Source organism: Gouania willdenowi, chromosome 6, assembly GCF_900634775.1.
Source record: "Gouania willdenowi chromosome 6, fGouWil2.1, whole genome shotgun sequence".
In the NCBI taxonomy this organism is placed as follows: Eukaryota; Metazoa; Chordata; class Actinopteri; order Blenniiformes; family Gobiesocidae; genus Gouania; species Gouania willdenowi.
In genome coordinates, this window is record NC_041049.1 from 68,649,845 (window position 1) to 68,666,772 (window position 16,928).

At 37.5% G+C, this 16,928-nt stretch overlaps 2 protein-coding genes across 3 annotated transcripts in view; one reads left to right on the top strand and one right to left on the bottom strand.

Annotated features, from left to right (window-relative positions):
• snupn (snurportin 1) lies at nucleotides 1-11,807 on the bottom strand. Of its 2 annotated transcripts, none has more exons than XM_028450916.1 (9): nucleotides 11,674-11,807; nucleotides 8,148-8,312; nucleotides 7,070-7,256; nucleotides 4,666-4,770; nucleotides 3,599-3,695; nucleotides 1,246-1,343; nucleotides 1,051-1,128; nucleotides 771-851; nucleotides 1-679 (listed from the first exon to the last, which is right to left on the bottom strand). In XM_028450916.1, the coding sequence occupies exons 2-9, from the start codon at nucleotides 8,303-8,305 to the stop codon at nucleotides 359-361; spliced, it is 1,125 nt and encodes a 374-aa protein (XP_028306717.1). In that variant the 5' UTR covers nucleotides 8,306-8,312; nucleotides 11,674-11,807; the 3' UTR covers nucleotides 1-358. The 2 variants fall into 2 exon arrangements, with proteins under 2 accessions (XP_028306717.1, XP_028306716.1); XM_028450915.1 differs by lacking the exon at nucleotides 11,674-11,807 and adding an exon at nucleotides 9,603-9,657.
• Nucleotides 11,367-16,928, top strand: part of snx33 (sorting nexin 33) — a 24,501-nt gene continuing 18,939 nt past the window's right edge. The window contains exon 1 of the mRNA XM_028450914.1: nucleotides 11,367-13,644. Coding sequence (XP_028306715.1) covers nucleotides 12,216-13,644 — 1,429 coding nt within the window. The 5' untranslated portion in view covers nucleotides 11,367-12,215. The remainder of the gene's footprint in view (nucleotides 13,645-16,928) is intronic.

Here is a 16,928-nt window from a genome sequence, read left to right on the forward strand (position 1 = left end):
TGTAGAAGAGTGAAAAAACTAACCCAACAACCTTTATTTAGAAACATGTTTAAAAACAATTCAAAATAATTTTACATTGTGAATGTAACTGTAAAAGTGTGAGTCAGTGATCAAGCGTCAGGATTAAACACTTCCTGTGCATCAAGAAGAGCATGAAATGGATTTTCGTTCCTCTGAAATTCATCAACACATGATCTAAAAAAAAAAAAAAAAAAGGCGTGCTTGCAGTTCATTGGCTGTCTGATAGGCCATGTGACTACAATGAACAGGGACAATGTGCAAATATCAGGCTGGATTATTAGTCCCAGATGAGAGCAACATGGCTCCAATAATCTGCAGTGATCAGGTTCTGCCATCCTCACATCTCCATCTGCGCCCCACGCCTTATCTTTGGGTTCAGGGAGTTTGGAGAGGCGTCGCCGGCCGGGCTGGGGGTGGACAGGTGCTCCAGCTCGTAGCCCCCGCTCCTGTTGGCCGGCCGCACCTCCGTGGATGTCTTTTTCTGCTCCAGGATCTGCTGCAGTTGGTGGCCGGCGTACTCCGGCTTGGCGGTGAGGGGCCCTAAGGGGACGTCGATGCCCAGGATGTCGGTGACCATGTAGGGGCGGAGCCAGCCGACCAGAGGGGTGCTGCCAGGGGTGTAGTGCGTTTGACGGTGATAAAAGAGGAGGCCGTCCACCTATTTGGGCACATAAGAACGATCACACCTGTTTTAATAACTGATACACAGTATATTGTGTAAATATGACGAGTAGATGAAGTGCTCCTACATTGAAGCTGTACTCTGCTGCCAGGCCTTTCTGAATGGACTCTGATGTGCACTCAGTGCTTTGGAGGCTGATAAACCTAAACTGTTGAAACACAGAGAACCATAGAAATGTCTTAGAATGGACTGGGATGTTCCTCTTTAAACATTACATCCAGATTAGACGTTACAGAAACATATCACACTACAACTCAGAGGTGAACCTTCAACCAATGTGTCACACAGGCTTCATATTCAGCGGAAGTTATTAAAATAAATGTAGAATGATTTGTTTCGGCACACACAGGGTTACGTTTGGTGATATCTGAGAGGCTGTCCGTCTCCTGGACTTTCGACTGCAGCCAGTAGAAGCGGAACTCGGTCTGTGTATGAAAAATAAAGAGAACGTCAAAAAAAGCAAGGAGCTCATCTATTTGATTTTCAAGTCAATCTGATAGAAATGATTGATCTATTCTTAAACAAAGATGACGAGGTCTTACTGGGCAGTCGTAGACGGGGTGGCCTCTCCAACACATGACATCCAGGATGTAGAACGTTCTGTCCATCTCACTGTAGATACAGTCCAGAATTGTGTAGTCTGTAGAAACAGGACGATAATCAACCATTTGATTAGTTTGCAACATTACATTTAATGTAATTACATTACTAGTGATGCACAGAAATTCTGGCCACTGAAAATGCCCTTTTGAGCCATTTTCGAACGAAAACATTGAAATAGGATGTAGTCCAGGAGCCACAAGGGTGGACGTGGTTTAGTCGGATAAAGCTTTTCTCTCTTCTTTCAGGTAGTTTTGGGCATACATATCATAAATCGGGGGGGGGTGATGGTTGACATCTGTTATGGCAATTATTATATCAATCATCATATCATCAAATGTGTGTTCATGTGTACAATTTGTCATGTGTTTATACACGATGACTGCATTATATCGTTGTACGTCTGAACAGAGATGATGCTCCTTTGCTGAGTCATGTTAGATTAGATTACCCGCAGTACAGACAGATTGTGCTGCATTCACAGTGTCAGCAACAAACAGTCTCTGCTCAAGGTCTCACACCAAAACTCTGATAAGCACCCCCTCTTTCTGTCTAATCTTAGGGTGGGGCTCTTACTATCTGTAAAAAGGGGTGCTCTGAAAACTTTCCGTTAGTTGCTGGCCGCCTTTTCCCCTGCAGGGAAGATGCCCTTTTATGTACTCCTTTTCATTTAATTTATAATAAATCAGTTTTTTTTAAAAAACAATAACCATCCTTTGACTGGACTTCATCATTCAACCAGAGCACAAAACATGTTTTCAAACGAGGACAACCGTAAATTTGCCGTGACACATCCTATGGGCAATTTTAGTTATTAACCCCTTCATGTCCGACACTCCCAAATCAGCAGAACATGGGAATTTCCTATGATTCCATGGTATTAATTTGCATTAAACACACCACATTTGTGAAACTTAATATTTATTTATACAATGTTTAATGCTGGATGACATATGAATCCCAGTAGAAAATAATTAACCCTTTTCTGGCCATTGTTACAAAGCAAATTATCAGAATTCTGTCAGCAAGACTTTGAATACCTGAAGTTAAAAGGAAGGAATAAAGCAAAAATGTTGAAGACAGTAATATAAAGTTTCTACCTATTTGTCAAAGCCCAGAAATCTAGCAATGGTTTAGCGTATATTATGTATTCACTAGGCCTACAATGTCTCATTCCTTGGGAGTGAGCAGGTGAACATGGCATACTCACTACATTGGCAGATTGTAAACAGGAATGGCATTAAAGCTGCAGTATGTAGAATTGTGAGACTTGTATAAAAACAACGCGCCCCCTGTATCCGATAGAAATGGGTTAATATCATGAGTTGCCCAAAAGACCAATTGTCACCCCACGATTCATGATCAGCATGCCCTAGACTACCAGAAAAAAGCGAGAAAAAAACTTTATCCAACAAAACAAAGTTCACTGAAATTTAGGGGTTTGGCTCCAGGATTAATGTTGTAAAGACGCGAGCAAACACTGCGGTCAGCGCGCACGTATTTTGGACATGGGCCAACTTGTCCGTGGACTCAACGTCTCTATTTCAATACATCTGATCAATATGTTTCACGTCGACACTGTAGTTACATGTAGCCCTCCGTCAACGTGGACCCCTACACTGCAGCCTGACGCGTAGAGGCGCATCAGCAGCATGAATCCGGTTTTACAGTGTCAGCTCACGTTTCACAGAGATCCTCTGATATTCATCACGACTGTACTTGGTCCAAATTATAAAGATCATTACTTGATTAGGATTAAAGCAGCGAGCACAAAAAATGATGCACGCCACAATAAAAGCACACAGAGCACATTTTATTATTTTTATTTTATATTGTGCATTGTTAGAATATCAGTGGTAAATAAATATTTTCATATTTCTAATTAATTCTTTAATTGAAGCATTAATATTAATTTACACAATTACAATGTTTAAATAATAATTTGCATTGATCGCATCGATTTTCGGCCTTGGTTTTCTCATTTTCGATTTCGGCCAAAAATGTTCTTTTCGGTGCATCCCTATTCATTACATTAACGGCAATTTTAAACATGAATCAATGTAAAGCACATTGTAACTTTGTTGTGTGACCTGCTGGCACCACATTATATGAAGGAGAGTTCAATCACTTAGCTTATTGATGCTAAAACTATAAAAAAATTTATTTATAAATGCGTGCATCTGTTTGTATGGGTTGGCTGGTCTCTATAGGTCATTGGACGCTGTGTAATGTGTACATGTGCACGCATGGCTGAGGCTAACGCAACTGTACTTCCTGCTCAGCAGCACCACTCACCTTTTCCCATGGCAGAGTTGTGTCTGTTCCCACCGGGCAGCAGGGACGGGAAACGGTTCACACAATAGCCACTCTTAGTGTACGCTGCTGTGGAGCCCTTCAGAGGAGAAAGAGAAACAAAGGGAAGGAACACAGTTATCATTCAACCTACTGCGTGAATTAAACAGCAGCTCAGTGTAGGCGTTAGAAATGGAGTTTCACAGATTAACAACAGAGTGCATGGAGGCAAAGAGCAATTCATAATAAAATACAGTGATATATACAAAGAGAAACCATTTCATCTGTTACTGATGAAGTTCAAAACCGTACATCAAACTTAGCTTAGCGTGTGCAGTGGGCTACATGTTTATTTACTTGTCAGACGTCAAACATCTGAACCGATAAATCCGTATTCACCACTAAGTAAATAAATATCTACATATGCACACAATGAGACAAAAGAAATTTAGCGCTCCATAATACAAACTGTTTAAAGTTACTTTTTGCATTGATTTTCAAAATCAAAGTGAACATTTAGAAAACAAATCATCTAGTTTTCCAAGTGCTGTTTACGCACTACCATTAGATCTGTTGTTTTTTGGGAAATAATTACATATGATGGGTTTGAAGGTGTTGAACAAGTGTGTGATTTAATTAAATGATGATTATTATCTTCAGTTTAGGACACTATTCACTAAATCTACCTGAAAATGGTTGCATAAAACAAAAAAAAAGAATGACACATAACCTCTTCATCAAAAAATAGGGTTGTTGAGATACAGCTTTAGTCAAATAAAATAAAATAAAAAAAGTTAAGACTTTTTAAGGCCATTTGAAATTAAATTTAAGACCAATTTCACAATAAACATAATTGAGGGGGGGAAAAAACCACCACAACGCATCGATTACATAGGGTTAGGGTAAGTTTTAAGACATTTTAATGATAATCAAGGCCTTATTTTTAGATTCATGAATTTAATGAATTTTAAGAATATGTGGGAACCCTGAGGTAATACATAACCCTGACCAGAGACACACATGAATAAGTCAAACAGGGATGGATGCATGTGCAGTGCACGTATTCCTACCTTAGAAGCAACGATGAGGGATCTTTTCCCCACTGGACACACGACCATCAGCCAATCGGTGTGCAGCTCTGACGGCACGTCCACAAGCCACTCTGAAAGCATGAGCTGAGGAGGATCAAATCTGTAATTAATTATTAGGAATGTTTCAGGTCATCTCAGGTCACAATAACACAGCTTTAAGAGCAAACCAGCTGCTCCCTCTGCTGGCCTAGAGAAGCATGGCAGTGGGTCACTTCATTAAGATGGCACAGGATATGGAAAAGGTTTCTGCGTTGATGATGATACCAGATGACTGACCGACATCTGAAGGAAAAACAGTGGCTGTGTTTGAAATGGAAAACTCCATACTACAAACTCAATGAGTATTTACTGTCTACTACCCAGGTTCCCAAAGTACAGTACAAGTACTAATGCTAGGTTAATGCTAAGCTATTTTGAATCGTCACTTTAATGTACAAATACATATGCACTTACATCTGGGACGGCAACAAATAGTATTAAGAACTGAATTATGCAATAACTGAATAGTTTCTCAAATACATAAGTGATAAAAAAGGAAAAAAAAAAACAACAAAAACAAAATAAAATAGAGTGTGTGTGTGTGTGTGTGTGTAAAAGAAAAAAATATATAAAATGCATGTCATGAATTTGATGAGGAAGAATAGCGACTGAGATTTCAGAAGCTAATGGGGATCTCAATAAAATGAAATGAATGCTACATTAATACTAGCTAATGCTATATATTAAGTTAATGCTAGGCTAAAGCTATGCTAATGCTAGCTTATGATAATGTTAATGCTAGGCAAATGATATGCTAATGCTAGGTTATTGCTCATGCTAGCTAATGTTAATACTCGTCAATGTTAATAACAATGCTAGGATAAAGCTAATGCTATGCTAATGCAGTGTTCAATGACGCGGGCCAGCACCTGCATCTTCACCTGCATTTTCTTTAGGAAATGCAAATATTCTAGTTATATATGATTCCTGAAAAGGATAGGTAAAATTCAGAGGCATTTTTCATCATAGGGCAACACTGTATATGACATTACATTATTATGTTTATTTAAGTGTGCAGGAGTAGGGGGTACATGGCTTCAGGTTAAATGTCTGAAGGGGTTAGGGATCGTAGAAAGTTTGGGAACCACTGGTCGACTATTTATACTATAAGTTTGGTTTGGTGGACTAGGATGATGAGCGTTCCCACTGAAGTATACTTAGAAGTTTCCTAAGATGTATTTGGAACCTACAACGACTAAAACCTGAATCACACTGAGGCTAAATATCGCTGTTGAATCTCCACCTTTCAAAGTTCTGAAAGCATTTTAAATGAGAAAGTGACCAAGTAGAATATCAACATGTGCTCATTTGATCCATAAAACGCATAGAAACATTTCATTCCGATGTTTCGGAGATTTTCGAAAACCCGCATTGTGCTACTGACAAAACTCCTGGATAACTTCAAAACAAGAGCTCTATTAACAAATGGGTTAAAAAAAAAACTTTAGGAAGACAAAAAGAGATGCTTTTATTCTGAAGAGGATGTTTGATTTTTAGCTTGAAGCTGGTCCCAGGACGATTTTACGTTCTGCTCGCAATGCATCATGGGGAAGTTGAGTATGACTAGTGTGCCCACTGTGCATAATTAATGCACCGATATCTAGCATACATCCTAGCCTTATCGCTCGGCTGCGGCGGAGCTCACGGGCATTTACACACTTCTTAAAGGGACAACGTCCTGAATGTGGTTTAGCAACACTACAGAATTAAATCACACATTTCAGCCTTAATGAAGGGAAAAACTCAAAAGTGCCTCAAAATGTTGATATTGTGCTGCTAGTGATTAATAAAAGGATCTTTGTGGCATTTTTATCCGCTGACTTTGACCCATTATTGTTTTTTCTTCTAAAACTATATTGAAAAAAAAATAAATTGAGTTTATATCACCTATCATCATTTTGAAGAAAAATATTAAGGTATGAATATTGGTCCATATCACCCAGGCCTAATGTAACCAAAGCAGAAACGCTCAATGAGTGTTACCTCAAAAACAAATAGAAATCACTCGATTGATCTGCTGCCTTGTTATGTAGCAAGTGTTGCTACACCACTTTATTTAAACAAAGGAAAAAAACTGTGTGAGTTTGATAAATTGAAAATAACCCTGACTTAAATGATCTTTTATTGCTTTTTGGTGATGATTTTAAGTAGGTGAATGTGTTTGTTTTATTGTCAAATAACTTCAAAAAAATTGTGATTGTGATTTTACAAAGAAAACATTGTGACATGAAGTTTTTCCACATCGCCCACCTATACCTTGTATATCTGACCTATTTTAAGTACCGGTATGTGATCTCGAACACAGCCTGTGTCTCTTTAAATAGAACTCTCTTTGCATACGAACCTGGTTTGCATAATGTTTTGGAAGCCTCCTCTTCTCAATCTCCATCCCCTCTTCTTCTTCTATGGTGTCATCCTGAAGCTTCTCCTCTTCCTCCTGTTTCTCCATGTCTTCCTCCCCTTCGCTGTCTGCCCCCGTCCAGTCCCCATCAGCCAGACGCCGCGCATGGTTGACGTAGTTTAACCTTTTACTGAGATTAGTCAGAGGAAATGAGAAATTCAGACTCAGATTTGCTGTAGGAGTAGCTATAAAACAAGGTTCCTACAGCTGCAGTCAAATCAAATTCAAGACTTTTCAAGGCCATTAGAAATTTAATTTAAAGCAAACTTCACAGTAAACATAATTGGGAAAAAAAATGCCACATGAAGGTTCAATTGGCACAACTGGCGGCCCCCAAAGTAAACACACAAAAAGACAGTAAAATACACACAAAAAACAGACTAAAATAATCAAAATCACTCAAAACACACAAGATGACTACAAAAATACAAAAAAGACAAAACCATTAAGAAAAATCTTTGAAGAACAGGCAATTTTCTTTAAATTAACATTTCCCCATGTTGTTGAAAGTTGCTACAAGCACGACGCGCATCTGCTCAGAGTCGCGCTGCGACCACGTCAGTAGTTTGTTACGCTGTCGTGAATGTCGGTAAATTATATATTAATTTAAAAAACTTTACCATTTACCTTATTTTGAAATATAAGACAATTACAATCATAAAATCATACCAATGTGTTAAAATTTAAGACGTTTGAAACATTGATTTAAGACGTCTAAAGACAATTACAGCCAAAGTTTTAGATTTATTAATTTAATTTAATCTAACTTTTAAGATTTTTTAAAGATATGTGGGAATCCAGTAAAAGTTGTTAGTGTAATTCTCTTCAGATATCAGCAAGGAGAATGTGAATATCTACATTTTGTGTTTACATTTGTCACATTGTAGTGATTAGGGAAGACAGAGGGAATCGATCCCTTTAAAAGTCAGAGACTTAACATGTGGTTTTGTTCTTTTTCATGGATCAGATTTGATATTATTGCTTATATTGGATAGAAAAAAAATTCAAAGTGCATAATTGCCTTTTCTGCAGTTCCAGGAAGCGCTGCCGTCGCTCGCTCTGATCCAGTGAGCTGTACTTGCTCTTGTACTGAGCCAGCCGAGGGTGAGGCGCTGCAGTGCTGTTGGGCTCTTTGGACACAGCAAAGCTGGCTGAGAGGGCTTGGGTCAGGTCGTCCATGGGGGCACTGGAAAATAATACACATGATATATTTTTACTATTTGATGCATGGTAAATGTACAACAACTAGCTAGTTATACTTTAACACAGACAATGTGAAGACCCTCATAGTAGTTAACGTGGAAGCAATATCATTATCATCTTTCTTTTACCTACTAAAACTACTTATCCTATGACTTTTGATGTTACAATGGCTCTTAAAACTTTCATTATTACATGTGTGGAAGTCGACCAAGAACAGACGTATTCTTTTCTTTTTATCATCTGTACTTTCACTGTAAAGTAGAGCTGCACAATTAATCGTATTTTAATCATCATCACGATTTTGGTTGCCACGATTAAATCAACCTTATCGTCAGCAATATTTACATTTAAAATATGGGCTCTGCAATTCGTAATAATGTATTTATTCAGTTAGACTTTGGTACATTTTAAATTATTGGGTTAATTTTTTTTAATTTTGTTTTAGTATAATTGTGAGTTAAAGCTTCAATTTGCACTGTAGACTGTACACATATTGTTAGTTTAAAAGTAGTGTATTAAAAACACATATTTTTAATAACATGACGATTAATTGTGATTATAATCGTGGTTACAATATTGATGAAATTAATCGTGATTATTATTTTGGCAATAATCGTGCAGCCCTACCACAAAGTGTCTTTGAGAAATTATTATTTTTCATGATAATATAGTAATATAAACGTGACCCTGCTTCTATCTTTGAACCGAAGAGAAAGCCTCTTGGTGCAGATACCACAGCACATCATTAGATAGATATTTCATAACCCCCAAATGGGTTATATTTAGGTCTAGAATAGAAGTATACACCTTGCTCGATATACAAAACTTTTTTGCATCTAATTTCACTTCTAGGATTCTATCTGGACTTTGGGAGTAAAACATGTTTATATGTTTTGATGCTAACCCTGCTAGCACACAGGGCTAACAATCGGTACTGTTCCCACGTGCCTTTAAAACACAGTAAATAGGGACTAAACTGCTAACTAAAGTAGAGCTAACCCATTAATGAGCCGGAAGCATCAGTTATTACTGATGTTAGGTTCATACAGATGCTAATCTGCCCACTGCACTGCCTGACGGAGGAGTAGTTAGCATTTAGCTAGCATGATGCTAAGTCTAATTACAAATCAACGTTGGGGGAGCGGCAACAACGATACATTATTAATTTTGCCAAAACCTCGTGTTCGGAAATGCTCCACGGAATAAAACAAGCCCCAGATAAGGATTTTTGGCCTTGCTTATCCGTTATAATAAACAAAACCTAAACCAATACCTTTAACGTGCAGGGAGGAAGAATGATGCCGAAACGTGACGTCACACTCTGAGGTTTTCCCCACAACAGTTATTAGTTACAATAAAATAAAAACAATAATAATAATAATAATAATAATAATGGTTAGTTACTTTTTCATACAAAAAGAAAAGCATCAAAACCGTGACAATATACAACTACATTTTTTTAAGTGGAACAATGATTAATTTACCTCTTTTATTTATGTCAATTATTCTTATTCTTATTTATTTATTTATTTATTTATTTATTTATTTATTTATTTATCATATTATTTAGAAAATCCCTTGCACATTCATTTTAATACTGTATTCATTCGATTGGTTTATGGGCTCAAATGGAAAAATTACTGAAAGTGCAGGATTAATAATATTCAATTTAATTGTAAATGTATCATTATGTACTTTGAACATAAGAAAATGAAATTGATTTCATTGTGAATCTGTTCATTTTATATGATAAATTCTACATTCACAAATGTAAATTCAGCAAATCTTCTCCCCTCTTGGAAGCTTTCTGTGTGAATTCAACAATTATATCAAGACTTTATCCCTTATTCATACAAAAAAAAAAAAAAAAAAAAACAGTGGAATGGTGGCTGATTTACCCCTTTTATTTATTTTTTGTTTAATTTTCTTTCATTTCTGTATGTATGATTCTTGCTTGCTTGTCCCCTATCTGTATATTTGCATATTGTAAACTTCTGACATGTTGGAAATTTGTATTAAAAAAAAAAAAAAAAAAAAAAAGAAATCTTTGGTGACCCTTTATCAGAAAATAAATCATGCGAGACTTCTTATCTCCCTCTTTGCTTCATGATAAAAGAAGACATTTAAAAAAAACCATATGGTTTAATGAGGCTTGTTTTGATTTCAAAATGTTCCTGTATTTTTGTAACACTTTTATGGGCTTTAATATTTAGTACATATTCCTCAGTTTTATTATATAACAGTACCAACCCCCCAACCTCAAATAAATACATAAGTAAACAGACAAATAAATAGATAAGTAGATATCGTTAAAGACAAACTGTAGCTATAGAAGTTTTATTGTCATTGCACTGAAAACAATACAATGAAATGTTGTTGGCAGTCAACCATCATACAGCAGAAATATATATTTCCATGTAAGTGGATCAAAGGATAAAATTAAATAAATAAAAAAAAACTCAAGTTTCGTCAAGACTAAAAATCAATCATGGAATTTATACATTTTAAAATTTTTAAATGTATGTATTATTATTTATTAATTTTCAAATTTATTTGTTTGTTTTTAAATGTATTGATTTATTATTATTTAAATCAATAATTAATTCTTTCTAATTATTTTTTTTATGTATTTATACATTTTTAAATTATCAATTTTTATTTTTAATGTATTAATTATTTTTGTATTAATTAATAAAATATTTTTAAATGTATGTATTATTTTTTTAATTTATTTGTTTATTTATTTTCAAATGTATGTATTTGTTTGTTTTTAAATGTATTTATTTACAATTTTTTAAATCAATAATTAATTAATTATTGTTTTTTAAATATTTAATTTTTTTAGGTATTTATTTTTTTAATTACATTTGTTTTATTGATATATTTTAAAAAAATGTATTTCTTTATGTATTTTTATTTGTAATAATTTGCTTAAATGTAATTAATTCCTTCGCAGCCAGGGTTCTACGTAGACCTAGTACCGGGGGGGCCCTGCAGGGGGTGCTGTCCGCTCGGTGCCCGCTCTCTCTGGGGGAACATAAAGAAGCTGAAGGGGGAACCAGCTAAGTTGCTTCCAATTGTCCGAGCCTCTCGTCATGGAAAGAGTTACTTTGTTGCAGCGCGTTCAGGAATAAAAAGCACCAACACAATAGCGGTCTGAGACGCTTTTTTTGGTCTTCGTGGAAACGGATTAATGACGGTTTTACGCTCGAGGAGACCCGGTGAAGCCTGAGGACTGAGTGAAGATGCGCACGGACCTGTTTACAAGGAAAACGCAGCAAGTTTGGAGTGTGAGGGAATGCGGTGCAGGCTCACATTAACTCCCCAGGAACACCATTACTCACCCGTCTGCTGGTTCCCCCCAAGCCTGCTTTGTGTTGGACGGACTTTTATTATCGAGAATTCATCGTAGGATCGTCTTTCTGGAGAATAAACAAGTGTTAATAACAAGTGATCGGCCTGAAAGCTGCAGATTGAGGATTAAATCCACCAGGGGGTGTTTTGTGTGTTTTTGGGGCAGATTTTTGTCTAATGTGCGGTTTGAACCTGCCTGTTCTCGCCTGGTTATGAAGCGTCTCTTGGATTATGGAGCATTTTATTGCCCCAAAGTAGTTTTTTAAGTCTCAGCAGGAACAAAGCAGTAGCCTCCATGGGCTGAGGATGATGATTTAATATTCTCTCTCAGGTTCATGATCATTAAATTTACATGGAGCATCTTGTGCTGTGGCACACCTGATCCATCAGCTGCCATGTAATTTGAGAGGAGTTTAAATATTATAGTGAGCCAGAGGAAGATTTTTCCAAGACATCATGCATAATTAGCATTACCTAGACACTATGTGCATGTAGAGTTTTGTGGGTTTTTTGGATCAACTGGAGTGTCAAGATGTCAGTAAAAGCCAAAGCCATCTACACTTTTTTGAGCGAGAACAAGGAGGAAATCAGCATCCAGGAGAATGAGGAGCTGGTGATCTTTGATGAGAACTCAGTGGATGGCTGGTTCCAAGGGGAAAACAGCCGAGGGGAGAGGGGTCTGTTCCCCGCGTCCTACGTGGAGATTATTCGCACTCGCTCCAACTCCAACGTGACTGACTGCTCCATAAGCCCTGCTGGTTCTTTAGGTAATGACTCCTCCTATTTCCCTTCCACACCAAGCACACCTCTTCATTTGCAACCCAGTTACTATGACGACGACGATGACGATTGGGACGACTGGGATGACCGGTCCACGGTGGTGGATGATGCTGATCCCGTTAGGAGTCCTGGAGCTAATGGCCATGCCCAGCAAAGCCCTCTTTCCAACAACCCTAACGTGCACTATCGCGCAAAGTCGGTGTCTGGACAGGACAGCATCTCCAGCTCCAGGAAAGGAAGCATGGTGGGAAGGAACTTGAACAGATTTTCCAGCTTTGTCCGCTCAGGGGTGGAGGCGTTTGTGTTGGGTGATGTGCCCATGATGGCTAAAATAGCAGAGTCTTATAGCATTGAGATGGTTCCCCACGGCCCCCAGTGGAAGGAGAGTCCCCAACCTTTTGCCTGTTCCATTGAAGATCCCACCAAGCAGACAAAGTTTAAGGGGATCAAGACCTACATTTCCTACCGGGTCACCCCAAGCCATACTGGGCGTCCCGTCTACAGGCGCTACAAACACTTTGACTGGCTGTACAACCGCTTGCTGCACAAGTTCACTGTGATCTCAGTGCCTCACCTGCCCGAGAAGCAGGCCACGGGTCGATTTGAAGAGGACTTCATTGAAAAGCGCAAGAGGCGACTGATCCTGTGGATGAACCACATGACCAGTCACCCCGTCCTGTCCCAGTACGAAGGATTTGAGCACTTTCTCATGTGCGCAGACGACAAGCAGTGGAAACTTGGCAAGAGACGAGCGGAGAAGGACGAGATGGTCGGAGCCCATTTTATGCTGACTCTCCAAATCCCCAACGAGCACCAGGACCTTCAAGATGTTGAGGAGCGGATCGACAACTTCAAGGTCTTTGCCAAGAAAATGGATGACAGCGTTTTGCAGCTCACGAATGTAGCCTCTGAGCTGGTGCGCAAACATCTGGGTGGATTCAGGAAGGAGTTCCAGCGGCTGGGAAATTCCTTCCAGTCCATTAGTCAGGCGTTCATGCTGGATCCTCCCAATAGATCGGACACCCTCAACAACGCCATTTCCCATACGGGCCGCACCTATGAGAATATTGGAGAGATGTTTGCAGAGCAACCTAAGTATGACCTCTTTCACATGCTGGATAAACTGTCACTCTACCAAGGCCTGCTCGCCAACTTCCCAGACATCATTCATCTACAGAAAGGTAAAGAGGTCACCAAAGATGTCTGTGGTGTTTTCAACTATCCAAACCATATCGGTTTATTTACAACTCCAAATTAGCTGAATTTGTACATAAAATGTTGTCTTTATTGTTCTTAAAACTACTCGTTCTTTACAGCTAATTTTGTTGTGGTTGAGGGATCAGGTCAAGTTGTGCCTCTAGCATCTTTTCCTTTCACACACACGCACACACACACACACACACACACCCTAACATGTTTAAACACACCATCTGAAATAATGGTCAGTATGTTTTATGTGTCAGGTCACAAACGCTCCATCCCATTCTTCCTTGTAGACAAAGACCTGCCACTGTTCTTCAGCAACAAGACTTTCACTGAGGAGGAAATATTCATTGAAAAGTTTGAATTTAAGAAAAATCCTTAAAATTAAAAATAAATAAGAGAATCTATTAACAAAATCTATTAACAGTAATGTTCCTGGTTTTCTTAGGAATAATGGTTTAATGTCCAAAGAACTGAATAACACATAAGTGTCAAAACATTGGAGTAAAATGCTATTTCACCATAGACTTTCTATGGGAGTAGAAATACGTAATTATGAACTACCGAGAACATGATTTGTAAACTCTGATTGGCTGAAATCTCCAAATTGGTGACGCCCACAGGATACTCTATGCATTTGAAGGCTAAAATTTGATATTTATTAGTGATGCTTTGAAAATTTGACCACCAAAGATACAATTACAAAGCTTTAATTTTAGTCAGGTTAGTACACATTTATAGCCAGAAATGCATTTGTACTAATAATTGGCGTAATCATTTTTTTTGGTGTTTCGTTTTTCTCATTTTTGGTTTCGGACAAGAATTTAATTTGACTCCAAAGACATTTCTTATACAAGTTAGTAACAAAGTTTAATTACGTGTATTCAGCCTTAGACCTGTTATCTAAAGCAGGGGTTCTCAGCTGGTCTCACCGTGGGACCCACAGCCACGGTCATTAAATCACAAACCACTTTTTTAAATAATTCAACGAACCAAATTAAGTTTTTCAAAAATAGCTGTTGAAAACGCACATGCAATCTTTCTTTAAACATAAATATTCATATTTGTCTGTGCAACATGCATTTCACAGCATGTCTGTCAAAAGAAAAGACAAGTCCAACATGACAGACATTAAGTATTTATTCATTTTTGACCAGCTGTCCGTGACCCACCCAGGACAGGTCCGTGACCCACTTTTGGGTCCCAACCCACCAGTTGAAAATTGCTCATCTAAAGTGCATTTGTGTGATGGGCTGCGTATCACTTTGAAATGCTTTTGGTTCCCGACCCACTTTTTAAGACCGACTGCTTCAACACAACAGAAAACTGCTTCATCAGGTAGTTGAACAATAGCTTTTCACATGAAATGTCCGTCTAGTTTGAGTCCCGACACAACTTTTTTATTTCCGATATGATATCAATATTGCAGCCTTGCGTATCGGCCGATACCGATATTGAGCTGATATCAGCATGAATCATGCATACTTTTAGCTCCTTTTTTTTCTTTTATAATAAAAAAAAAGACTTATTTTGTAGTGTGGAATGTTAGAAAAGTCTTGATCAAGTGATGTCACTCAAACAGGGAACATTAGTCAGCAACAGTAGAAAAAAAAACTGACCCATTTATTATTAACCAATTGGTTACATGAATTTTAACCTTCAACACAATATCTACAGTATTTTACGATTGAATGAAATAAATAAAAAATGAATAAGAAAAAAAATGTATCAGAAATTTAAATCCGATATTCGTTTTCAGGCTGATATTGGATCGGGACACCCCTAGTCTGAGGTGGCGGGATGAACTCATAGTTATTTGGTTGTTATTACTATTAGATTATTTATTTAGATCAGTTTTTTTCTCAACAAATTAAGTGAATAGTAAAGTTTGCATCTGATTTTCACCAACCTTTCTGAAACTGTCAGCTACTTCATAGGTACTGTATAGTCTGAAGGGCTTTTACATTGAAAAGCACCTCTTATATACTAATTGTTTATGGTTTCACTTTAATTAGAGGGTAAGATAACAACAAAAAAAGTGGGAAATGTTTAAGTTTCATCATGCAATACTTCTCCTAATTTATGCAGTTTCATTTTCATTGCATTTTATAGAAAATTATCATCTTCCTATTTTACTAGCCACAAACAAACAACTTTTAACTGATCGTATAACGTAACATTTGTAAAATGTAACAATGATGTCATATTTTATATTATATATAATAACATACCACAACCCATACACCAAACCTGCAGCACTTAAAAACATTTGCCACAATGTTTCAGTGAAAATAAACATTTAAAGATGGTCATTTAAATGTTATTTAACTCTACTAAGTACGAACTACATCTGTCACATTCAATTTCAATTCAACTTTAGTTATATAGCGCATATTAAAACAATAGCCATCTCAACGTGCTATCAAAATCTAAAATTCTTAAGAAAAATCCCAACAAATCCACATGAACCCATATGTATTTATCTTTGTGAGTTTGAATCCTAAGTAAATCAGATTTTAAATGGAGCACATTAGTGACTAGAGCTCCTGAGGGCCCCTCATATGGTCCAAGTGGGCTACCCGGTGCCCACGGACATCGTGTAGATGACCCCTGATTTAGATATACCGAGCACCACTACTTTATATCCATGTTTGCTTAATGATTTGATGTAAATTTCAGAATTATATGTTATATGTTATTAATTTACCACACACAAAACCAATATCTAATGAGCTATATATACACGTGTGTGTGTGTGTGTGTGTTTGTGTCTGAGGGCATACTGTACGTGTTGTGAATATATGTGAGTTCTACCAGGAGCCTTTGGTTGACCCTGTGGGATTCAGCATCCTGCATGAGTTTCCATACAAACACTACATCAGCTGATGTGACTCAGTGACCAGTCTGTGTGCGTGTGTGTGTGTGAGTGTGTGCGTGTGTTTACTGTTGTTAGCTTCTTCACCCAGCTGGCACTCATTATCACTGATGTAGCTCACATAGTTACATTCCACTCAGGAATACGGTAAATTACAGCTTCAGAGCCATGTGACGCAAAGTGAAGGGCTGATATGTGCAGATAACAAAAAAACAAACTTATGTACATAAAAGTTCCTTCTTTTGATGACTGACGGGCTCAGAGTTATGTTTTTTAGATGCTCTTAATATAATTTATCCGATATAAAATGCTCCGTAAAGCAGATTAATGTTTGTTATTGAATATTAACCAGCCAGCCAAACACAAACAATGGTTGTGTTTTGGCTG